A 25,137-nucleotide genomic window follows, 5' to 3' on the forward strand; every position below is an offset into this window, starting at 1 on the left:
AGAGCACGCCAGACCCTCCTGTCTTCCACTGCCTCCCACAGTTTGGTCAAACTCATGCTGGTAGCTTCAAGATCACTGTCCCACCATCTCATCCTCTGTCGTCCCCTTCTCCTTGTGCCTTTCTTGTGATCCTTGTGATCTTTCCCAACATCAGGGTCTATTCCAGGGAGTCTTCTCTTCTCATGAGGTGGCACCAGAATTCAAAAGCATCCATTCTTCGGCGATCAGCCTTCTTGATGGTCCAGCTCTCACTTCCATACATCACTAATGGGAAAACCATAGCTAAAACCATAACTATACGGACCTTTGTTGGCAAGGTGATGTCATCTCAACTAGCCAGATATTTAACTGATAATCAATCACTGTCTGTCCTTTGAAAAATAAGACTTTAGAGCTGTCTTGCCCAAATATGGCAACTCGGCATTCCGTTTTGGTGACTGTGACCTTGGTTTAAGGAGCCATATGGCACCTAGCTTATATCTGAGTTTCTGACGCAGCTGCAGACGTAAAGGAGAATTCAAGTTATGTGACATCTGCATAATGCTGATTTTTGTCTTTCCATTCTCATCATTCAAATGCTCTTTGAGGCCTATGACGTGGTCTTGTCCAGAGATACATTCTTTTTGGTCCGAAGTTGTTCCTCACATCACTGATGAATCCTTATTATTTGCAGATGTTCGTGTTCTGCTAAACTTTATTCCTGTAGCGTGGGGGTTAACTGGTGGGCAACAAAAATGGATTTTGCAAGCCTCTTATGGTGACTAAGAGGCCTATGCTTTTTCTTCAGGATAGAAAAGTGTTGCCGCAATGTCTGACAGTGAGGACAGCAACTTCTCTGAAGATGAGAGCGAGCGCAGCAGTGAGGCGGAAGAGGTGGAGGAGAACGAGGTGAGGTGGAGGAGATCATGCAGGCAAGCGGGTGTTTTGTACCTGCTTCAAGGAAGTGTGTCTTTGGCCTGAATTGTGGAGAGGGGAGGCCGGCTATTTATTTATTTATTTGGCAGATTTGCAGCCTTCCTATCCACCATTTATGTCACCAAGGCATCTTGCAGACATGTAAAGCTGTTCACAGTCTCAGCAGGTAAGGGGATCCATGTGTGGATCTTCCACCCTGGAACAGAGGAAGAAGCTCTTATACCCTTCACCTGACATGTCTTTTCGGGTTTTGGCTTCTCTGGAACTTGAGGCTGGGGCAGAGCACATTTTCTGTAAGCAATTTCATCTTCATAATAATAAATTTTATTTATACCCCGGCCAGAGCCGGGCTCAGGGCGGCTAACACCAATACAATCACAATAAAAACATAATAGGGGGCGGGGGGGGGGGGAGAAAAAAAACCCAATTTAAAATACAGGTTAAAATGCAATTTAAAATGCAGCCTCATTTTAATGTAGCCGATAGATTAAGACCATAAGGGGAGGGAAACATAAGGGTCAGACCGAGTCCAAACCAAAGGCCAGGCAGAACAGCTCTGTCTTGCAGGTCCTGCGGAAAGATGTCAAGTCCTGCAGGGCGCTAGTCTCTTGGGACAGAGCGTTCCACCAAGTCGGGTCCAGTACTGAAAAGGCCCTGGCCCTAGTTGAGACCAATCTAACCTCCCTGAGGCTCAGGACCTCCAAAGTGTTGTTATTTGTGGACCTTAAGGTCCTCCGCGGGGCATACCAGGAGAGGAGGTCCCATAGGTACGTGGGTCCTAGGCCGCAGAGTCAGCAGGGCAAACTCTGGGTTGTATTAGCCTTGCTCAGAATTGATCCATTGGAATGACTAAGTTAAGTCCGTTAATATAAGTTGATTTAATATAGGATTGTAAAGTTGGAAGAGACCCTAAGGGTCATCTTGTCCAACCCCCTGGAATGCAGCAATATCTATTCTAGCCTTTCTTTTCATTACGCATACATCTTAGAGAAAAGCTTCTGTCTTTACCGTGAGGAGGCAGACGTGATGAACAAACAAGAGGGCCAGTGTGGTGTGGTGGCAGACTAGGGAAACTAGGGTCCACATCCCCACTCGGCCACGAAGCTTTCTGGGTGACCTTGGATCAGTCCCTCAAAGGGTTGTTATGAGGATAGAATAGGTAGGAGAATGAAGTAAGCCGCCTTGAGATTCTTAAAAATGTAATTAATCATCGTCCTCATTCAGAGACTCCCCCAACCGGCTGTGTGCACCCAAGGGAGCTTTGGGCTTCTTTAACTAGAGAAACTATCCCTATGTACCAATCAAGGCATGCTTTAAACTGAGCCTAGTTCACCAGCACGTTGGAGGGTGCACAATCCCACAAGGAGCACAGGGGTCCTTGTGTTTGCCTAGCGTAGCCCTCTGACTGAGCTTGGGCAGAGGTTCTCTAGAGACCCAGATATCTCCTAAGTCCAAAAGTAGGTTGGGGCTAGGAATCGGGGCCTGTGGTTTCCATTTCCATGTAACCAAGCTGTTTGGTGCTGTTTCCCCCACCCCTAAGTAAAGCTGCTTCCTGTGGGCTTCAGTGTGAACCACCTGTGAGTCACAGGTTAAAGGTTCTCGTTCAATAACATGCAGGCTGAAGAGGAGCGTGTCAGTGCCGTAGGCAGCGAGAAGGAAGAAGTGGAGGAAGAGGAAGAAGAGGAGGAGGAAGAGTATGATGAAGAGGAGGAAGAGGACGATGATGACCGGCCTGCGAAGAAACCCAGACATGGCGGATTTATTTTAGATGAAGCTGGTAAAAAACAAAAAAAGACTTCTCCTCTGCCCCCTGCCCCAACCATAAGAGACATTTAATCCTTGACTCCTGGCTTATTGTGTGGACCTCGTCCCTTCCCTTTCTCTTCCTTCCAGATGTGGATGATGAGTATGAAGACGAAGACCAGTGGGAGGATGGTGCAGAAGACATCCTGGAGAAAGGTAAGGGGAACCCTTTTCGTGAAGATAATCTTGGATCTGGAGGAACTGGATGCCCGAGTGATAACCAAGTAGGAGCATGCAAGCTTTGACATCCCACAGAACCTTTCGGCAGAATTCCTCCTGAGGAGGAAGCAGGAAATTCCTCACTGGTGCTGAGTTCTCGAATGCTTGTGTGTAACCCTAAAGAAGCCTGAGAAAAACATAATCTGCTTTATTGAGCATAATTAATTTTCTGGAATGTTTTCCCCTTTCCTGGTTATAAGTCAGATCCCTAAAACTGGAAATGCAACTGAATTTCTTTTCTTTCTTTTTTTAAAAAAAGGATTTCCTTTTCTGTTTTATTTCCTGCCAGAGCTGGAAACTCTTTTTCGTTTAAAATTCCCATGTTCATTTATTCTAATGTTCTCGCCATTTCTGGAAAGCATTTAAACCGATCAGTCTTTTCTCCAAGAATTGCGGATGACCGCGGGTTGTCACATGTGCGAAAGTGCTGTCGGTTGTGGAGGTGCGAAACGAGAGTGGCCAGCAGAGGGAGAGCTGCTTCTTAGGACCAGCAGCAGCCCCTGGCTCCCGGCCGTTGTCGTCCCCCCGCCTCCCGAGGCTGCCCCTGCCTGTGGGTAGTGCTCCCCCTGCCTCTCCCCCCCCCCCCCCGGCCTGGTGGCTTCTCTTTTTTTGAGTTCTCGTGCATTTCATTCGCTTCTGCTTGGTTTGTGTGCCGCATCTTAATTTTGTTCCTTCCGCTTTTCTGTTCCCCATTCACCCTCACCCTGTGGTTGGTTTTGATGGTATTATTTGGCTCATACTGTCCGCCCTCCCACCACCACCACCTCTTCATGAGCAGAGGAATTTGAAGGTAAGAACAGTTTTTGTTTTTATCCTCTTCATTCCAGCTCCTTTCCTCTTCACCAGCTGCCTTTGCTTCTCTGCTTCCTTTCAGCCAGGTGGGGTTCTGTGTGTGAGGGGGTGGGGTGGGAGAGCATGCTCAGCAAACGCCTAGTGGATGTGGGCACGCAGGGAACGGGCTTGTGCAGCCCCTGCCACTTGATCCCTTGTAGCTGAGTTCTCTGGTAGTGCAGTGCTCTTCTGAGCAGGAATGCTGTTCCAGTGGTCCCAAGCACCGTATTTTTCGCTCTATAAGACGCACCTCTCCTTCTAAAAGTAAGAGAAAATGTGTGTGCGTCTAATGGAGTGAATGCAGGCTGTGCGGCTATCCCAGAAGCCAGAACAGGGAGAGGGAGAGCTGCGCATTGCTCCCTCTTGCTGTTCTGGCTTCGCCGTGCGAAGCCTCCGCAGGGCAGTGTGGAGCCTTTATCCCGCTGCCCTGCGGAGGCTTCGCAGGCTACCCCAGAAGCCAGAACAGAAAGAGGCTATCCCAGAAGCCAGATCCCTCTTGCTGTTCTGGCTTCTGGGATTCAGAATTTTTTTTTCTTGTTTTCCTCCTCCAAAAACTAGGTGCGTCTTATCGGCTGGTGCGTCCTATAGAGCAAAAAATACGGTAATTCAAGCACTGTCCCTTTCCTTCCGGGACCTGCCCAGGAGAATAGCCTGCAGGTGTCTGTAGATATCTGTTGCAATTTATTAGTCACTTGAGACATAGAATCATAGAATTGTGGAGAGTTGGAAGGGACCCCGAGGGTCATCTAGTCCAACCCCCTGCCATGCAGGAATCTCAACTCAAGCCTCCCTGACAGATGGGTATACACCTGTCCATAAAGCATACAAAATCCAAAAATAAGGAAAAGAACAATTGGTATTATCTATTAAATTTTGATACCACTCTTAATAATAGTAATAATAGTAATATTTTTTTATACCCTGCTCTCCCCAGCCAAGGCTGGGCTCAAGGCAGCTAACAACCAATAATAAAAAGTTGATTGAAATACAACTTAAAAACCAAGGTTAAAGACAACATTAAAACATTAAAATGCAGCCTCATCACAGGAGGAGAAAGAAAAAAGAAAGAGGGGGAGGGGATCAAATTGACTCCAAGCCAAAGGCCAGGCGGAACAACTCTGTCTTACAGGCCCTGCGGAAAGAAATCAGATCCCACAGGACCCTGGTCTCATGAGACAGAGCGTTCCACCAGGCCGGAGCCAGTGTTGAGAAGGCCCTGGCTCTGGTTGAGGCTAATCTGACTTCCTTAAGGCCTGGGACCTCTAGGGCGTTGCTATTTATGGGCATTAAGGTCCTCCGTGGGGCATACCGGGAGAGGCGGTCCCGTAAGTACGAGGATGATGAGGATCTTCATCTGAGGAGCACAGGGTAGTTTGCAATATAGAACACAAAAATACATACCATAGTAGCAAATAAAAACAATAACATGCTACTGCCACCGCCCCCCCCCCCAAATTTAAAGGTCCATAGGTTGTTTAATTACCCAGAGGCCTGGGAGAAGAGTGGGCATCTGCCAGGGCTTATTTAGCTGTGATTCGGGGGTTGACCCTTGGGATTCCTTACAATTCTACAATTCTATGAGCTGTTCTTCCAAGTGCCCATCAGAAGCGTATAGCGCACATTTCCAGTCTGTATCCAAAAGAATGTACCTTCCTTTTCAGAAGACCGCTGCATAGCACAGGAATGGGGAAACTGTGACCCTGCAGTAGACTACAGTTGCCTTCATCCCAGGCCCACTGGCCATACTGGAGGACCACAGGTTCCTCATTTTTGGCATAGGACTCCTCACCCAGAAACAGGGTGGAACAGGCCATGGCTGCCAGTAGCTGCCCATGCATAGCAGGGGCTGTCCTGCGATATCTCAGCCTTAATGGCAGGTCCTTGACTCCCTTAGCAGTGTTTGCAAGTCTCTCTCTCTTTTTCCTCCTTTCTCCTTTCCTCCTTTTCTCTGGTCTTTCTTGGCAAGTACAGTGGAGTTGTCAAAGAGCGTTGCAGGGTATCTCAGCTTGCAAACAGACCAGGCCCTGAAGCTGTTTGCAGTTCTGAAAGGTCTCCCCTGCCTCTGTAGCTCTCGCCCGTACACTTTGCCCAACAAAAAAACGCTTCTCTGCCTCTTCTGTTCAGCATTGCAAACGTCTGTTTCTTCTTCTAGCGTCCAACATCGACAATGTGGTTCTGGACGAGGATCGCTCTGGAGCACGGAGGCTGCAAAACTTGTGGAGGTAAGTGGCATTGCATGCAGAGCAAAGCACAGAACAGGAGCAGCACAGGCGTCTGGCAGGACTTTGTGTGTTGGTTTTGAAAGCAGAATTGCCTGGTTTGGCTCGACTGCAATAAGTGTACAATTGCATCTTATATGGGGTTTCAGTTCCAAGGGTTCCACATACACACAAAAATCGTATACAGTGGTATCTTGGGTTACATACGCTTCAGGTTACAAACTCTGCTAACCCAGAAATAGTACCTCTGGTTAAGCACTTTGCTTCAGGATGAAAACAGAAGTTGCGCTCTGGTGGCGGCAGCAGGAGGCCCCATTAGCTAAAGTGGTTCTTCAGGTTAAGAACAGTTTCAGGTTAAGAACAGATCTCCAGAACGAATTAAGTACTTAACCCGAGGTACTACTGTATACTCTTGGAACTGTCCTGCAGCTAATGGATGATGGCTTAAAAGCTCTCTGCCTTGCTTGCCTTTAACATGTGCAATTTCAACCAGCCTGCCTTCAATCATGTATGGTTAAAAACATGCAAGTTAAATTCACGTAAGATGTGATTGTATTGTACATTCATACCTTGGTTGTTGAACAGCTTAGGTCTCGTACATTTTGGCTCCCAAATGTCTCAAACCCGGAAGTGCCTGTTCCGGTTTGCAAAGTATTTTTGGAAGCTGAACGTCCGACAGGGCTTCTGCAACTTCCGATTGGCTGCAGGAGCTTCCTGCAAGTTTGGGGATCTTTTGGAGCAGGAGCAAGGGAGTTTGTGTGTTGGATTTGAGCTCCCCTTGACCCCAGGCAACACAGCTAGTGACCAGGGGTGAGGGGAGTTGGTCATCTGGAGGGCCACAGATTCCCCCTAAACCCTATTTTCAGATGTTGAGAGCTGGTCACTCATTGATTTCTTTTTCTGGTAAAGCCCTGCAAGAACCACCCTCCACCCTATGGTCCCAGGGCACGTTACAAGAATTAAAATGCAGTATTAAAACCACTTACAACCACAGCAATAAGGCGGCTCCTAAAATATACACCTCAGGGGCCAAGTGATTTGGCTGTTGCAGGTGACTGGGGCGGCGGTTGAGCTTTGGGCTTCCTGCCTTCGCCCTTCTGCTGCACCAGAACATGTGCAAAGTACTTTGGCCTGGCTAATACGTCCCCTCTCACTTCACATTTCTTGTTTCTCTCTCTCCCCCCCCAAACAGGGACCAGAGAGAGGAGGAGCTGGGCGAGTATTACATGAAGAAGTATGCCCAGTCTTCGGTGCGCGAGACGTGAGTATGCCGCTTTTATCCTGCCGGTGGTTCCCCGTTTCGAAACACTCCTGCTGGCCAGTTTCTTGGCCTTGTCCCTCCACCCTCGGACCTCTCAGACCTCCCCTCTTTTTGTTTCTCCAGGGTGTACGGCGGCTCCGACGAGCTTTCTGACGACATCACGCAGCAACAGCTACTCCCTGGAGTCAAGTAAGGGCTTTCTGTTGTGAGCGTTCTGTTCTCGCAGGAGCAGAAGACTTGGGTCTTGTCAGTGGCGTAGCGTGGGTTGTCAGCACCCGGGGCAAGGCAAGTAATTCGCGCCCCCTAAGTGAGAGAGAGTGAGTGAGCCAGGTAGGGGCAGAGAGCTGCGAGTGCGAGCGCCCCCCCCCCCGATGTTGCGCCCGGTGCGGCAGGCCCCCCCTGCACCCCCCACGCTACGCCACTGGGTCTTGTGAGACATAGCGGGATGGAGGCTAGGGGGGTACGACTCTGGACGTGAGAGACATGCCAGTTGAGAGGCTGCAGCCCTGGTGTTAAGTAGCGGGCGATGCTTACTTTGGCCATGGCGAGCTGACCTTTCGGTGTTTGTTCTCCCCTCCCCATCCAGGGATCCCAACCTCTGGACTGTGAAATGCAAGGTAAGCCCAGCCGGCTCAGAGAGGTTGCTTTCGCATTGCGTCAAATGGAGCCGCTCTGCCACCTGGCATCCTTTTTCATTCCAACTCTTCTCTCTCCCACTCCCAGATTGGAGAGGAGCGGGCCACAGCCATTGCGCTCATGAGGAAGTTCATCGCCTACCAGTTCACAGACACAGTAAGTGGAAGAAGACCTTGATGCTTCACTTTTTCTACAGCGCTGCTCTTGCCATGGGGTTGTCCCTCTTGCTGCTCCTTGCCGCAAACGTTGGCTTGATGTGCCAGCTAGCCGCCATAGATGGCTGCCACCAGGCCTTCCGCTTCCCAGAATCCTCTGCCAGATGCAAAGGGCCGGGGAGTGAGTTGGGATTACAGTGAAGTATGAGAAAATAAGAATCTCTTCCCTGCCTCTCCACATGAACCTTTGATGCAACGGCTTGGAGGAGGCAGTGGGCAAGATCCAAGGTTGGTGAGACTCGGAGCAGACCCATTGATATTAGTAGACAGGCCCATGAATTTCACTGGGTCTGCTCTTGAGAATTGCTTAATTGGCTACATCTCGCCTTGTGGAGGAAAAGGCGATCAATGGCTACCCTCTGTCTCCACGTTTGGAGGCAGCAATGCTTCTGATTACCAGTTGCTGGGAAGCACAGGAGTGGAGAGTGGTCTTGGGTTCAAATCCTGACTCTGGAGCATCTGATTGGCCGCTGTGAGAACAGGATGCTGGACTAGATGGGCCCTTGGCCTCATCCCGTAAGGCTCTTCTTACGTTTCCTCATTTGTGCCAAGGATCTGGATAAAGCAAAAAGCTGCAGAAGTCCTTCCTCGTCTCTTGAAATATACTCCCTTAACTTCCTCCAAGCAGGGAAGGGAGGGAGGACCTGTGTATTGCTGGGCAGCCTGATGGCCCAGGGCCAAGTCCGCTTTGCCCCCTGTGAGCCAGTGAGTGGCTTTATGGTTGCCTGGTACAGCAAAGTTCCAGCCAGGCGTGTCCTTTTCCTGCAAAGGGTGGCTGGCCTGGAGCAATATAAGCAAGAGATGTGAGAGAGCTACACTGAGAGCTTGGAGACTCTGCACAAGCCATGTCCCAGCCTGTCTTGTGCGTAACCCACCCCTCTTCTTCCTCTTCAGCCTTTGCAGATCAAATCGGTGGTCGCCCCCGAGCACGTGAAAGGCTACATCTACGTGGAGGCCTACAAGCAGACGCACGTCAAGCAGGCCATCGAAGGGGTGGGCAACCTCCGCATGGGCTACTGGAACCAGCAGATGGTGCCCATCAAGGAGATGACGGACGTGCTTAAGGTGGTGAAGGAGGTGACCAACCTGAAGCCCAAGTCGTGGGTGCGCCTCAAGAGGGGCATCTACAAGGACGACATCGCTCAGGTGAGGAGGCGAGACCTTGGCTCAGGGTCCGGATTGAGGAATTAGCGACAGGCATGATGGGTCTTTTCTTTCTACAGTGGTACCTCGGAAGTCGGACAGAATCCATTCCGGAAGTCCGTTCGACTTTCAAAACATTCGGAAACCAAGGCACAGCTTCCGATAGGCTGCAGGAAGCTCCTCCAGCCAATCGGAAGCTGCGGAGGTCGCGTCAGACGTTCCAAAGAACGTTTGCAAACTGGAACACTCACTTCCGGGTTTGCGGCGTTCAAGAGCCAAAAAGTTTAATTCGCAAGGTGTTTGGGATCCAGGGTGCGACTGTATTTTAATGTACCTGATGGAGTGAAGGCTTATGGGTTATGATGTTTTGGGAGAGTGTGTATGAACTCAGCAGGGCTTAGCTTATTTTTCTAGTTGATGTGTGTGTGATGCTTTGCCGAGTTACACAGGCAAAAGAATAGACCAGTCATAACATCACAGAATGGTTGGGTCCCTCAAGAGTCATCTAGTCCACCCCCTGCAACGCAGAATCACAACCTGCCCTGAAAGCTTTTTTTTATTTAAGCCCATAATGTTGTCTTCTGCTTTATTAACTTTCTTTCTTTCATATTTTTATTAACCAATTTCCACATAACAATTTATCAGTCCTCTTAATCAATTACATTATTTCCCCCCTTCACCCCCCTCAACCCTCCCTCTCCCCCCCCCACCAAGGACTTTCCTCGGCTCCCCTCCCTGATTTCTTTACATACATTGTTTTCTGCATGTTATAAAACTGCACATGTCCTTACTTTGCCTATCATATGTTCAGCTAATAAATTTGTGAATTTTTATTCAAAACCTGCCTAAGACTCCGAATTCATTTTGCTGTCTTTTTAGACAGCTTGTAAAAAGTTCCCATTCTTCCTTGAAGTCACAGTTGTCCTTTTCACGCAGTTTGTATGTCAATTTGGACAGTTCCACATAGCTCATCAATTTTTCTTTCGCGGGGATTTCCTCATTCTTCCATCCTTGTGCTAACAAGACTTTTGCCGCTGTTGTAGCGTACGTAAATAAGTTCTTTACCTTTCTTGGCAGGTCTTGTCCTACAACCCCTAACAGAACTTGAAAGCTTTTGACCTGCTTCCAAAAAAGCGGCAGCTGAGACTTCCACTTCTCAGACGCCTTGTGTAGGATCACAGAATCGTTGGAAGGGAGCCAGGGATAATATCTAGTCTAGACCCCTATAATGCAGGAATCACAACTGAGGTATCCCTGACAAATGGCCATCCCACCTTTCTTTAAAAACATCCAAAAACATCCACTAGCTTCTAAGGGAGTCTGTTCCACTGTTGAACGGCTCTTAATGTCAGGAAATTCTTACTGATGTTTAGTTGGAATCTCCTCATCGCTGTTCATCTCAGCTTGAAAGGCGGCAACAACCTGAGAGGTCGTAGGCTGGTGTTTGCCAGCCATTTTGCTCTCTATGCTAGCAACTGTTCAGTCGCAGGCATGTCCAAAGTCTGTTTCGGGGGCCTAATCCGGCCCGCCGGTCTGTTCAATCCAGCCCCTGCGGCAGTTTACTTCCCTAGGGTAAAATCCTTTAAAAAACTCAACAATTTCAAGCTCCCAAAAAGCTCAACAACCGGTTGGCCTCTATGGTTGGCCCCCACGGCCCTTCACTTCATCAAATCTGGCCCTCTTTGAAAAAAAGTTTGGACACCAGTGCATGCTACATGGAGAATCTTATGGTTTGGATTGCACAAGGTGGAGGATAGGAACCCCTGCCTTTGAGCAAGGAGTTTGTGCTTGAGCTGCGTTGCTTGCAATCTGAACACCAACCAATGTCTTTTCCCTCCCTTTCCCCTTAGGTGGATTACGTGGAGCCCAGCCAGAATCAGATTTCCCTGAAGATGATTCCCCGCATCGATTTCGACCGCATCAAAGCCCGCATGAGCCTGGTATGTTGGCTCGGCTCATTGCAGGAGCCTCTGTTCACCAGTGCACCTTTTGGGTGCTTCCGCTGGGCCTTTGGTTTTTTGCCTCTGATTTCTCCAGGTTTGGTGGGCTGAGAAAGGGAAGAGGTGCTTCATTTTCACCCTTTGGTGTTTCAAAACAGAAGCAGCCGCCCTTGGGAGCAGGGTCTGCAGAGACTGGAGTTCTGTTGGCTCCAGTGTAATTCAGAGATGCGTTTCCCTAAAACGAGAGCAAACTGACCTTTTCTCCCCTGTAAGCTGCCTTCGCTCTTGGCCCGTTGGATGAGTTGGGATGTTCTGGTCATCAGTGGGCGTGGCCAGAAGTGGGTGTGGCCACACACACACACCTGCATGTGCACACTGGACACACCCTGTTCTCTCCTTTATGATCGTCTCCTGTATTTATTTTTATTTTTGCCTCTGCCTCCATAATTTTGGGATCTTGCCCAGGGGCCAGAGGCAGGTGAGCTGGGGGATTAGCCGCTTACACCTTTAAATTCTCTCTAAAACCACCACACTTCCTGGGTTGCTTCTCCCGTCGCAAACCCTGCCTCTTCCTCTCCCATTTCAGAAAGACTGGTTTGCCAAAAAGAAGAAGTTCAAGCGCCCGCCACAGCGCCTCTTTGATGCCGAAAAGATCCGGTGAGAGTCCAGAAGGGCGGGGTGGGGGGTGTCCAGATTTGGAGAGGAGGCGGGCGCTGAAGGGCCGAGAGAGAGGGGGAACCCAGGGCAGAAAGACTGTTGGCTGAGTGATAACAGCTGCAGACTCTGTCTTCCTGGGGAACCAACGCAGGCCCAGTTTGTCCATCTCCAGCTGCTCTCTTGCTGCTGGTCATGCTAACTGCTAAGCCTCTCCGTCCCTTCCTTTCCAGGTCTTTGGGCGGCGACGTGGCCTCCGATGGGGATTTCCTCATCTTTGAGGGGAATCGCTACAGCAGGAAGGGCTTCCTCTTCAAGAGCTTTGCTATGTCTGCTGTGGTAAGGATTTGGGGGGGGCCCTGAGCAACAGGGTGGGTGGAGGAGGACTTCTGCAGTATAGACCCTTGTATAAGAGGAAAAGGCAGGTGGCTGACATGCTGCGCTGGAGGCTGACTTGAACCTGGTGAGAAGCCATTGGTCCAGCCGGACCAGGGCTGTGTTCTCTAATGGCTACCTGCCGGTGCCTGCTTTGCATCTGCCGGGGCTGATGTGTCCTAGGTAGTCCCTCCCTATGCAATCAACGTCCCCGGGGCGTGAGATCTGCGAATCAGCCCTGGCAGAAGCAGTGAGTGGAGAGGCCTTTGAAAAAGCTCAGTATTGGTGTAGATGGTGCTGCCTCTGTTTTTCCCACCCCCTCAGCCTGCTCTTTCGCTTTCTCTCCCCCTCCAAACCACCCGTTCTGTTTCCTGGGCATCGTCAGATCACAGAAGGAGTGAAGCCCACCCTGTCTGAGCTGGAGAAATTTGAAGACCAACCGGAAGGCATTGACTTGGAGGTGGTGACGGAAAGCACCGGTAATAATAATATATTTTTTTTATTTATATCCCGCCCTCCCCAGCCCAAGCCGGGCTCAGAGCAGCTAACAACAATAAAAGTAACACAACATTCTAAAATCAATTCCTTTTAAAATTAATTCAAAATCAAATTAATGGCAACCATTGGGCTAGAGTTCTGTGAGGATTACAGGAGAGGGTCAGACTGTGCCTTGGCCAAAGGCCTGGAGGAACAGCTCCGTCTTGCAGGCCCTGCGGAAAGATATCAAGTCCCTCAGGGCCCTAGTCTCTTGTGACAGAGCGTTCCACCAGTTCGGGGCCACGGCCGAAAAGGCCCTGGCTCTGGTTGAGGCCAGTCTACCCTCTCTGTGGCCCGGGACCTGTTTGAAGACTGTAAGGTCCTCCGTGGCACATACCAGGAGAGGCGGTCCCGTAGGTACAAGGGTCCTAGGCCGTACAGGGCTTTAAAGGTTAAAACCAGCACCTTAAACCTGATCCTGTACTCCACCGGGAGCCAGTGCAGCTGATATAGCACCGGGTGAATGTGATCCCGCAGCGAGGACCCTGTAAGGAGTCTCACTGTGGCATTCTGCACCCGCTTGAGTTTCTGGGTCAGTCTCAAGGGCAGCCCCACGTAAAGTGAGGCTGCTGGCCTTGGCCGCCTCTGGTGTGCTCCTCCGTGACTCCCCAGGCACTCGCTCCTAGCTCACGCGGATCCTTGCCAAGAGGACCCACAGCCTCCAATGGTCCCGGGTCCATTGCGCCTTCTAGGTAGGCCAAAGCCATTGGAACGCGCCGCACACAGTCCTCTCACAGGAAGGGGGCTGTGGCAAGCTGCCCAGGTTGCGCCGCCTCACTTGCCTCCTTCCGTCTTTCAGGGAAGGAGCGGGAACACAACTTCCAGCCCGGCGACAACGTGGAGGTGTGTGAGGGGGAGTTGATCAACCTGCAAGGCAAGATCCTGAGCGTGGACGGGAACAAGATCACCATCATGCCGAAGCACGAAGACCTCAAGGTACAGTGGCTCCCTGGCTTCTCCCTTCCCCTCTCTGGCGTCATGGCATCCTGATGTCAGCCATTAGTTCCCAAAGTGGGCAGTGAGATTACCTAGGGGGCCCCGGGAGGTGTAAATGGCTTTGGAAAGCTTAGATCATTTAGTTCATCCGTTTCATTGGATTAGGTAAAGGTAAAGGTACCCCTGCCCATACGGGCCAGTCTTGACAGACTCTGGGGTTGTGCGCCCATCTCACTTAAGAGGCCAGGGGCCAGCGCTGTCCGGAGACACTTCCGGGTCACGTGGCCAGCGTGACATCGCTGCTCTGGCGAGCCAGAGCCGCACACGGAAACGCCGTTTACCTTCCCGCTGGTAAGCGGTCCCTATTTATCTACTTGCACCCGGAGGTGCTTTCGAACTGCTAGGTTGGCAGGCGCTGGGACCGAGCAGCGGGAGCGCACCCCGCCGCAGGGATTCGAACCGCCGACCTTTCGATCGGCAAGTCCTAGGCGCTGAGGCTTTAACCCACAGCGCCACCTGCGTCCCTTCATTGGATTAATTCAACCTAAATAGTTTTAGTTGGATTTCGAATAGATGTGCAATCAATGGTCACTGTTCTGAATTGTATTGTGTTACTATTTTCCTTACGTGGGTTGTGCAAACCTCTGTTCTGAATAATGCTTTCTGTAGGGCAGGAGGGACTGGGGGTTAATTTATGGAGCCATGGGGATCATCATCATCATCATCAATTTTATTTATACCCCACCCTCCCCCGCCAGAGCCGGGCTCAGGGCGGCTAACACCAGTAAAATTACAGTAGAATCATAATAGGGGGAAAAGACCAATTTAAAATGCAGTTTAAAATGCAGCCTCATTTTAAAAGTAGCCCATAGATCAAAACCATAAGGGAAGGGTAGAACAGCTCTGTCTTGCAGGCCAGGTAGAACAGGTAGAACAGCTCTGTCTTGCAGGCCCTGCAGAAAGATGTCAAATCCCGCAGGGCCCTGGTCTCTTGGGACAGAGCGTTCCACCAAGTCGGGGCCAGTACTGAAAAGGCCCTGGCCCTACGTGCGACCAATCTAACCACCTTACGACCTGGGACCTCCAAAATGTTGTCATTTGTGGACTTTAAGGTCCTCCGCAGGGCATACCAGGAGAGGTGGTCCCGTAGGTACGTGGGTCCAATGGCCCCCAAAGTCAGGGAACAGCCAATGTAGGCTGTTTGCCAAGCGATATCTATAACTGCAAGCTGAAATGTGACATGGGAGCGAGCCCTTGTTGCTGTGGCGGGTGGGGGAGTGCCTGCTTGCAGCAAGGATGAGCACAGACACCTTGAGTCCTGCTCGATCAGGCCTAAGACCCATTTAGTCCAGCATCCTAATGAGATGCCTGCTTGAATAATAATAATAATAATAATAATAATAATAATAATAATAATAATAATAATTTATTTATACTCTGCCCTTCCTGGTTCAAAAACTGGGCTCAGGGTGGCTAACAACAAATTTAAAACACTTTAAAGCAATTATGAAAGCAGCATAAAATACAGTATGAAAACATGAATAACAATTAAATTCAAAAATCAATTAGATAATCTTCAGGACTAGCTGGCTGAGTTGGTCCTACTTGGGCCAGCGAGGAGGCCAGGGGAGAATTAGCTGTGGGGTCTCAGAGCGGGTGATCGTCATAAAAGGGGAAGGGGAGGGAAGGAAGGGAAATAAAAGATCTGAATTCAAATTAAAGGCCTGAATTCAAATTAAAGCGGTTGAATTCAAATTAAAGGCCAGGCGGAATAGCTCTGTCTTACAGGCCTGACGGAAGGAGGTTAAATCCTGAAGGGCTCTGGTCTCGTGGGACAGAGCATTCCACCAAGTCGGAGCGACCACTGAGAAGGCCCTGGCCCTGGTGGAGGATAGTCTGACTTCCTTAGGGCCCAGGACCTCTAAACTATGGTTATTCATGGACCTTAAGGTCCTCTGCGGGGCAGACCAGGAGACACACAGAGGTTTTTTTTTACTGGCTGGCTTCGTGGATCGTGAAGGAATATAAGAAGAGCCTGCTAGATCTGCCCAGTGACCCTTGTAGTCCAGCATTCTGGTCTCGCTGTGGTCAGCGAGATGCCCATTATGGAAAAACCACAAGCGGGATTCAAGCACAAGAGCCCTCTCCCTTCCGGTTTCCATCAATTCTTTGTTCTCCCTCCTCCTCCCCCACTAGGACATGCTAGAATTCCCGGCCCAGGAGTTGCGCAAATACTTCAAAATGGGGGACCACGTGAAGGTGATTGCCGGCCGCTTTGAGGGCGACACGGGACTGATCGTCCGTGTGGAGGAGAACTTCGTAATCCTTTTCTCCGACCTCACAATGCACGAGGTGAGTGGGGCTGGCAGGCAGAGAAAAACAGCCTCTGTCTCGGCCTTGGTGGTGGTGGGGTGTCTTGAGAGTCTTGTTGGTTTTTGGCGATGTGTATCTTACCAGTGTAGAACACTCACACATCCCCAGCCTTTGAACCAAGATCATAATTACCTCTCCTTTCTGCATCTGTGCTATGTTACGTAAGTCAAAATGTCAAAAGTGCCTTTTTGAGATCACTCCCTTCCCTCCTGCAGCTCAAAGTCCTCCCCCGAGACCTTCAGCTCTGCTCGGAGACAGCCTCTGGCGTGGATGTTGGCGGCCAGCACGAGTGGGGGGAGCTGGTGCAGCTGGACCCCCAGACAGTCGGGGTCATTGTCCGCCTGGAGCGGGAGACCTTCCAGGTAGGTGGGTGCTGCCGTTGCGGGTTGGGATTTGCTGCCTTCCATTCCTTACATCAGAGATGAGACTGCCTTGCATCTTGCGTGGTTTTATTTTACTTTGCTTTCCTTAATGGATCAAATCCAGAACTGACGAATGTGGGGATTTTTAAATTACAAAACAAGAATGTTCACTTGGGATCTCTTAACGATTAAGGCACAATAAGTCATTTTCAGCTGGTGGCGCTGTGGTCTAAACCACCGAGCCCCTTCGGCTTGCCGATCAGAAGGTTGGCAGTTCGAATCCCCACGACGGGGTGAGCTCCCGTTGCTCTGTACCAGCTTCTGCCAATGTAGCAGTTCGAAAGCACACCAGTGCAAGTAGATAAATAGGTACCGCTGCGGCGGGAAGGTAAATGGTGTTTCCGTGCACTCTGGCACTTGCCACGGTCCTCCATGCGCCAGTAGTGGTTTAGTCCTGCTGGCCACAAGACCTTCAAAGCTGTCTGCGGACAAATGCCAGCTCCCTCGGCCTGAAAGTGAGATGAGTGCCACACCCCATAGTTGCCTTTGACTGGACTTAACCATCCCAGGGGTCCTTTACCTTTTACCTTCAGCTGATCTTGTGTATGCATACATGCGCAAGGACATAACATATGCCTCGCTCATCATACAGCATTCATCAAAGAATCCCAGGGAGCTGAGGGGGTGTTTCCCCACCTTCCACATCTCCCAACCCTGCGACTCTGAGCCTTTTATCCGCCCCCCAGGTCCTCAACATGTATGGCAAAGTGGTGACAGTCAGGCACCAGGCTGTGAACCGGAAGAAGGACAACCGCTTTGCCGTGGCGCTGGACTCTGAGCAGAACAACATCCATGTCAAAGACATTGTGAAAGTCATCGACGGGCCCCACTCGGTGAGGAGCAGGGCAGGCTCCGAGGGTGCTGAGCTGCACAGCTGGGTGTGGCTCTGGGTGCACAGGGCTTCCTGCCCATTGCATCTGTCAGATCTGCCTGTTTGTTGTGCGGAGGCCTTGGCTACCACACAACCCAGGCTATGCTCGCTGCCATTGAACTAAAAGCGCCCCTTGTTGCTTCCCTCTCCTTCCAGGGTCGCGAGGGCGAGATTCGCCACCTCTTCAGGAGCTTCGCTTTCCTGCATTGCAAGAAGCTAGTGGAAAACGGGGGCATGTTTGTGTGCAAGACGCGCCATTTGGTTCTGGCCGGAGGCTCAAAGGTAAGAAGGGAAAGTAGTTCACCTTCAAGAGGTTTCAACCCCTCTGACCAACCAGCAGTTACTGGCAATTAAAGGATTCAGCTACATTGTTGGTGGCATGGAACTGGTGGTGGTGGGGTTCTGTTGTGTGAGCGGACCTTGTTCTCCATGCACAAACCCACTTAGAGCTTCGTTGAATTCTACCCGTTTATTTCTTTAGAATCTTCCTGTTGCTGTTGATAACATGCGCACCTCCATGTGAACACGTCTCAGCGTCATCATTTTTAGAAAGGACATCAGTGGTTCAACATTGCTACTAGCTGCCCTCTGACTAATACATTTAATAACCTTGCGATGTAAAGAAGTTGGTTGGAGGGCTAACCCTAAGGCCCAGTAAAGTTTGCACGAAGCAAATTGTTTTCTCTCCTCGTCATCCACAATGGTCTGTCACGGCTATAGAATTGAGTAGTCCTTCAGGTTTCACAAGGTCCTAAGCAGAGCCTTTCTAGTCCAGCAATCTGCCTCCCATAGTGGCCAAACAGAAATTGTGATTTTAGGTTGTGAACCGTCCTGAGATCTAAGGGTATAGGGTGGTCTACAAATTTAACAAATAATAAATAATAAGATCCTGCTGCGCCAGGCCATTGGCCCATCTTGTCCAGCATATTATTGTTATTATTATTGTTGTTGTTGTTATTATTATTACCCCATCCATCTGGCTAAGTTTCTCCAGCCCCTCTGGGCGGCTTCCAACCGAATATTAAAAACAATACTGCATCAAACATTAAAAACTTCCCTAAACAGGGCTGCATTCAGATGTCTTTTAAAAATAGGATAGCTGCTTGTTTTCTTGACATCTGATGGGAGGGTGTTCCACAGGGCGGGTGCCACTACTGAGAAGGCCATCTGTCTGGTTCCTTGTAACCTCACTTCTTGAGGGAACCGCCAGAAGGCCCTCGGTGCTGGAGCTCAGTATCCAGCAGAACGATGGAGGTGAAGACGCTCCTTTGGGTATACAGGACCAAGGCCATTTAGGGCTTTAAAGGTCAGCACCAACACTTTGAATTGTGCTCGGAAACGTACTGGGAGCCAATGCAGATCTCTCAGGACCGGTGTTCTGTGGTCCCAGCGGCCGCTCCCAGTCCCCAGTCTAGCTGTCACATTCTGGATTAGTTGCAGTTTCCCGGTCACCTTCAAAGGCAGCCCCACGTAGAGCGCATTGCAGTAGTCCAAGAGGGAGATAACCAGAACATGCACCACTCTGGCCAGACAGTCCTGTTCTCACAGTGGCCAACCACGTGCCTCAATGGGGAGCTTGCAAGCAGGACCTGAGCGCAAGAGCAGCCCTCCCCCCTCCTGCAGCCTCTTGAAACTGGGATTCAAAGTAGAGCAATGGTGTCTAATAGCCATCACTGCCTCCTGTGGCAGCCATTTCCACTGTGCTCTGTGATAACAAGTGCTTTGTTTTCCCCCATCCTGAATCTTCCAACATCAGCATTGTTAGATGTCCACGAGTTCTGGTGTTAGCAGCAGCAAAAGGATGGCTCTGGGACCACCCTTTCCACCCCACCCCCCACCAAAAGCAAGAGTACCCTCTCTGTTGGCATACAACCAAGGAAACGGGGGCAATTAGCAGACCCCCAGCTGGCTCCAGCCCACCGGCCAGTGTGCCGGGCGATATCCAGTCCTTGTTGCAGCACCTGCGACCCACAGCTTCAAAAGCTGGGGCACGCAACTCAGCAGACATAATGCGCAAACAGAAGTGGCAGGAGAGGTTGTGTAAGCATATCTACAAGCCGTTTATTCATCATACATCAGGGCAAAAGGAAAACATGTCCGATCCCCTTTGTGTCCAAAGCAAGACAGCTAAAAGCAAAAGCTATACACAAACGGAAGGGACGCGGGTGGCGCTGTGGGTAAAACCTCAGTGCCTAGGACTTGCTGATCGTATGGTCAGCAGTTCGAATCCCCGTGACGGGGTGAGCTCCCATCTTTCGGTCCCAGCTCCTGCCCACCTAGCAGTTCGAAAGCACCCCTAAGTGCAAGTAGATAAATAGGGACCGCTTTATAGCGGGAAGGTAAACGGCGTTTCCGTGTGCTGCGCTGGTGCTGGCTCGCCAGAGTAGTTTCATCACGCTGGCCACGTGACCCGGAAGTGTCTCCGGACAGCGCCGGCCCCCGGCCTCTTAAGTGAGATGGGCGCACAACCCTAGAGTCGGACACGACTGGCCCGTACGGGCAGGGGTACCTTTACCTTTACCTTTTATACACAAACGGAAGTTCCCAGCAAGCTGTGCTGGGGTGTAAACAGACATGTGACACACAACAGTCTCATGCCTGTCCCTTAAGGTGGAACGGAATATTCTAACACTCTCCCCCTCCTGCTCCTCACCGACTCCTTTTCCGAAGCATTGCACCAGATTGCGGGGTGTGCGGTGGGGGCTTACTGATGTTTTCCGAACTTTTCATTTCTCTTATTTCCCCCCAGCCCCGGGATGTCACAAACTTCACCATTGGCGGCTTCCAGCCCATGAGTCCTCGCATCAACAGTCCCATGCACCCCAGCGCCGGAGGTACGTATCCTGGGGCGCCCTGGGAACTGAGTTGCACCCCTTTCCCCCTTCTGCCCCCTCCCCCCAGCAAGGAGGTGCACTGCTGCAAATGAACGGCAGCAGGAGACTGGAAGGAACAAGGGAGCCGCCGAATAAGCTGCGAGTCTGTTATTCTAGGCAGTAAAACAAATACCTAATCCCTCCAAAACTGTGAACGATGACACACACCTGCTTTTTTTTCTGCCAGTGGGAAAGGTTGATTGACACCTGACGCCCTTTAAAAAATGTCTTGTGCAAGGGGGGATTATCAGGTTGTCTTCCCTTTTGTTATGCATTTTCTGTTTTTTTATACAGTGGTACCTTGGTTTATGAACTTGATCCATTCCGGAAGTCCGCTCTTAAACCAAGGTGTGCTTTCCCATAGCAGCTCAATTTACACTAGATAGGAAGCGGAACATGTTCTGCTTCCAAGGCAAAGTTCGCAAACCAAAACACCTACATCTGGGTTTGCAGCGTTCTTAATCCAAGTTGTTCATAAACTAAGCTGTTCTTAAACCAAGGTACCACTGTATTGTAATTTTTACGTTGCGCCCTGAGGTCTATGGGTGGTAGGGTGTATATAATTGATGATTATATATATGTATAAAATATATAAAATGTCCGGTAGCACCTTGGAGACCAGCTAAGTTTGTTCTTGGTATAAACTTTTGTGTGCATGCACACTTCTTCAGATATCTGAAGCTTATACCAAGAACAAACTTAGCTGGTTTCTAAGGCACTACTGGACAATTTTTTAATTTTTAATTTTTTAACCCATTCCGACCACGTCAGACCAGCACAGCTACCTACCTTAATTGAAGGTGTTGATGAGATTGGTGGGGGAGGTTATTCACGACTACAACAGAGGAGGAAGATGCACATTTTGCATCTTCCCAGGCTTGCAACCGCTGACGTTTCCGACAAGCTGGGGTCTCTTTGGGAGTGTTTGTGTTTGTGTGCTACACCTCTGTGTTCATCCTCCCGCTCCGCAGGGCAGCGCGGCGGCTTTGGAGGAGGCGGGATGAGCCGAGGCCGCGGGCGCAGAGATAACGACCTCATTGGGCAGACCGTGCGGATTTCCCAAGGCCCCTACAAAGGTAAGCTGCCCCCTCGCTCTTGCCCACCTTTCACTATCCGGTCCTGGAACAGGTTAAGAATACTTAAAGTGATTAAAACAGCAGTGTTTCTAGGTTGTCTCCCGTTAGTTCTGCAGCACATTAATTAGGACAGGACTGGGAAAGTGGTTTGGAAAGATCTCCCAGTTGAAAAGCCATTTTCAACTGAGTTGAGCGTCATTACCTTCCCTGGAGGTGGTAGCTGCATGAGATTAAAGGCCCCCCCTTGGTATGCAGCTATTAGACAGATTCATAAAGCATAGGTTCAAGTTGCGCTTGCAGGTTTACCATAATGGACGTCTGGTTGGCCGCTGAGAACAGGATGCTGGGGTAGATGGGCCTTTGGTCTGATCCAGCAGCCCTCTTCTTATGTTCTTAACTCGCCCCTGCCAGGATTATCACCCCCTGAAGCCCTGGGGTTGTAAGTGATCCGTAGTTAAATGAAAATGGTTTTGCAGTGGTAGACATCCACAGACCAGGGATTCAGTTTCCCAGGCATGTGGTGGAGGAAGTTAGCTTAGTTTGGCAGTGCCCCCTATGTTGGCCTGCAGCCAAGGAAACGGGGGCAATTAGCAGGCCCCCAACTGGCTCCAGCCCACTGGCCGATGTGCCAGACGAACTCCAGTCCTTGGTGCAGCATGAATCTGCGACCCGAGCTTCAGAAGCCCAGGCACACTACTCAGCAGAGTAAAAGCTGCGCAGACAGAAGTGGCAGGAGAGGCTGTGTGAGCATATTTACAAGCAGTTTATTCAGCGTACATCAGGAGAAAAGGAAACATGTCTGATCTTCTTCGTGTCCAAAGCAAGAGCTATACGCAAACGGAAGTTCCCAGCAAGCTGTGCTGGAGTGTAAACAGGCATGTGACGCACAACAGTCATGCCTGTTCCTTAAGGTGGAACGGATTATCCCAACACCCTGCGTGTCCCAGGTTAACAAGCTCGGTTCTGATCTCTCACAGGCTACATTGGCATGGTCAAGGATGCCACGGAATCCACCGCCCGCGTGGAGCTACATTCCACCTGCCAGACCATCTCTGTGGACCGACAGCGTCTCACGACCTTGTAAGAGCCGGCAGGGCAATGTGTCTGGGTTCAGGATTGAATAAGGGATGCAGAGGGGCAGCGTGGGAAGACGCTTTAGACACCTAACTCCTGCAAGCCCTGGTGGGACAGAGGGGGGACGGGACCTATGGGGTCTGCCAGAAGTTGCTGGACTCAAAGGCCAGTGGTCAGGGATGGGGGAAGTTGTAGTCCAGTGGCAGCTGGGTGCCCACAAGTTCCCTCCCCCTGTTGTACATGCACTGGTAATATACACTAGATTGGGGTCCCCTACTACCTGGGATTCCCAGAGACACAGAAGAGCCAACACATTGTGCTTCCTGCATTCAGGGACTGTGGACACGCTGAAGAAGAGAGCAGGGGTTTTATGTTACCCCAAGGGAAAGATGATTCCACCAAACTGGTTGACTTCTTGAACCTCTCACGGACCTTCCAATCAGAGATGATGATGATGATGATGATGATGATAATAATAATAATAATAATAATAATAATAATAATAATAATAATAATATTTATACCCCGTCCATCTGGCTGAGCTTCCCCAGCCACTCTGGGCAGCTTCCAACAAAATATTAAAATACAGTAACGCATCAAACATTAAAAGCTTCCCTAAGCAGGGCTGCCTTAAGACTGGCCCAGCTTTTAGTACAAATCGTCTTAAAGCACCAAGGAATTTGGACCAGGTTTGGGAGCCTGCGACCTTCTTTGCATTGCTGGACTACAACTCCCAGCATCCCTGGCCGTTCATTGGCTGCAGGGGTGGGGTGGTGTCTAGATGACGGGCTCACATTGGCCCCAGCCCACATGGAGAATGAATGGATAGCTCCTCCTTATGCCTGGGGAATGCAGGGTCTGTTCTGTTCTTGAAAGTGAAGGGGGGTGTCCAAATTCTGTTATTATCTAACCAGCACTTCCCTTTCCCCTCTGGCAGCGGTTCAAAGAAACCAGGTGGCATGACCTCCACTTATGCACGGACACCCATGTACGGTTCTCAGACCCCCATGTATGGGTCAGGGTCCCGCACGCCGATGTATGGGTCACAGACTCCGTCGCATGATGGTGAGTAGAGGATGGAGGGGGGGCCCATGGGGGCAGGGGTGGGGAGAACAGTCAGGTCTTACCTGTTGGGTGTGGTTTCCTGTTAGTTAGTGAACCACAGCTCAATAAAGTTACTGAGAGCCAGTGTGGTGTAGTGATTAAGAGCAGTGGACTCGTAATCTGGTGAACCGGGTTCGCTTCTCGTAATCTGGGGAACTGGGTTCACGTCTCCGCTCCTCCACATGCAGCTGCTGGGTAACCATGGGCCAGTCACACTTCTCTGAAGTTTCTCAGCCCCACTCACCTCACAGAGTGTTTGTTGTGGGGGAGGAAGGGAAAGGAGAATGTTAGCCGCTTTGAGACTCCTTAAAGGAAGTGAAAGGCGGGATATCAAATCCAAACTCTTCTTTTTCTTCTTCTTTCTGACCACCTGAGTTATGTTCATTTTCCATGTGAGGTCCTCACTAAGGTAAACTCCCAGGAATTTAAAGGAGACTCCCTCCACACGCCCCCCCCCCCCCCGATATACAACAGCGTAGGTTCTCCTCTCTTCCTCCAGAAGTCCAACACCATCTCCTTTGTCTTACTAATATTTAGGTGCAAGTTATTCTCTAAGCACCATGTAGATACTTTTTGAACCTGCCCCCTGTATGCTGTTTCATCTCAGCCTGCAATTAGGCCCATTATCAGGACGCGGGTGGCGCTGTGGGTTAAACCACAGAGCCTAGGGCTTGCCGATCGGAAGGTCGGCAGTTCGAATCCCCGCGACAGGGTGAGGAATGGAAAGGAGATTCTGAGCCGCTTTGAGACTCCTTCGGGTAGTGATAAAGCGGGATATCAAACCCAAACTCTTCTTCTTACTAATTTTAAGGAGCGGAATAAATTACGCAAGAGAAAGGAGATTTCCAGGATAGCACTGGTATACATGTAAAAGATGCTGCCTTTTTCACCCTCTGGTCTTGGGTGTTAATCTCATGACATGCGCCCATCTTTCAGGAAACCGGACTCCTCACTACGGCTCTCAAACCCCCTTGCACGATGGCAGCCGGACCCCCGCGCAGAGTGGGGCCTGGGACCCCAACAACCCCAACACTCCCTCCAGGTTAGTGTTCCTCATCGGAGGAGGAGGCTGGGTGGGTGGAGAGGCGTGAATCCGTTTGGGCCCAGCTGACCTCTTTTGCCTCCCCCAACCCCCCCTTCCTTTTCTGTAGGGCGGATGAAGAGTTCGACTATGGTTTTGACGACGAGCCCACCCCTTCTCCACAAGGCTACGGCGGAACCCCCAACCCACAGACTCCTGGCTATCCCGACCCTTCTTCCCCGCAGGTTAACCCGCCGTACAACCCTCAGACGCCTGGGACCCCAGCTATGTAAGTGTGCTGGAGTTGGAAGGGAGGGTTTGTTGCTTCTTCCAGGATTTGTGTTGCCTCCTCCCTCCTCCTGTTAGGATATTTCCGTTCCACCTTAAGAGGGAGCAGGCTGTGTGAGTCAGAGTCTGCGTATTTCCTGTTCACAGGATGTTTATGTTTGCTATTGCTTTCGTTTTCCTCTCTCGGTGCCTGAACACGCTAGCAGGCGGTCATGTTTTCTTTGTTCTGACCAACGCTGAATAAACTTGTAAATATGCTCTCCTGCTGTGCAACTTTCGCTGTGTGAATTCTGCTGATAGAGTGTGCATCAGCCCAGGAATGCGGCAATCTATTTCTGGAGCTCATGCCGC

At 50.4% G+C, this 25,137-nt stretch overlaps 1 protein-coding gene across 2 annotated transcripts in view; it reads left to right on the forward strand.

The window, feature by feature from the left end:
- Positions 1–25,137, forward strand: part of SUPT5H (SPT5 homolog, DSIF elongation factor subunit) — a 42,778-nt gene that overhangs the window by 5,269 nt on the left and 12,372 nt on the right. The window contains exons 2-26 of one of the 2 annotated variants that reach the window (XM_081921925.1): positions 788–888; positions 2,533–2,692; positions 2,809–2,874; positions 3,716–3,727; positions 5,921–5,990; positions 7,180–7,248; positions 7,372–7,437; positions 7,835–7,865; positions 7,972–8,040; positions 8,994–9,245; positions 11,093–11,182; positions 11,769–11,839; positions 12,070–12,175; positions 12,597–12,690; positions 13,548–13,684; positions 15,881–16,036; positions 16,273–16,419; positions 17,166–17,312; positions 17,507–17,632; positions 20,100–20,184; positions 21,195–21,299; positions 22,277–22,379; positions 23,311–23,438; positions 24,414–24,519; positions 24,629–24,787. In XM_081921925.1, coding sequence (XP_081778051.1) covers positions 808–888; positions 2,533–2,692; positions 2,809–2,874; positions 3,716–3,727; positions 5,921–5,990; positions 7,180–7,248; positions 7,372–7,437; positions 7,835–7,865; positions 7,972–8,040; positions 8,994–9,245; positions 11,093–11,182; positions 11,769–11,839; positions 12,070–12,175; positions 12,597–12,690; positions 13,548–13,684; positions 15,881–16,036; positions 16,273–16,419; positions 17,166–17,312; positions 17,507–17,632; positions 20,100–20,184; positions 21,195–21,299; positions 22,277–22,379; positions 23,311–23,438; positions 24,414–24,519; positions 24,629–24,787 — 2,636 coding nt within the window. In that variant the 5' untranslated portion in view covers positions 788–807. The remainder of the gene's footprint in view (positions 1–787; positions 889–2,532; positions 2,693–2,808; positions 2,875–3,715; positions 3,728–5,920; positions 5,991–7,179; positions 7,249–7,371; positions 7,438–7,834; positions 7,866–7,971; positions 8,041–8,993; positions 9,246–11,092; positions 11,183–11,768; positions 11,840–12,069; positions 12,176–12,596; positions 12,691–13,547; positions 13,685–15,880; positions 16,037–16,272; positions 16,420–17,165; positions 17,313–17,506; positions 17,633–20,099; positions 20,185–21,194; positions 21,300–22,276; positions 22,380–23,310; positions 23,439–24,413; positions 24,520–24,628; positions 24,788–25,137) is intronic. The other variant, XM_081921926.1, reaches the window with a different exon arrangement.

Source organism: Podarcis melisellensis, assembly GCF_964234715.1.
Source record: "Podarcis melisellensis genome assembly, chromosome: 8".
NCBI classification, from domain to species: Eukaryota; Metazoa; Chordata; class Lepidosauria; order Squamata; family Lacertidae; genus Podarcis; species Podarcis melisellensis.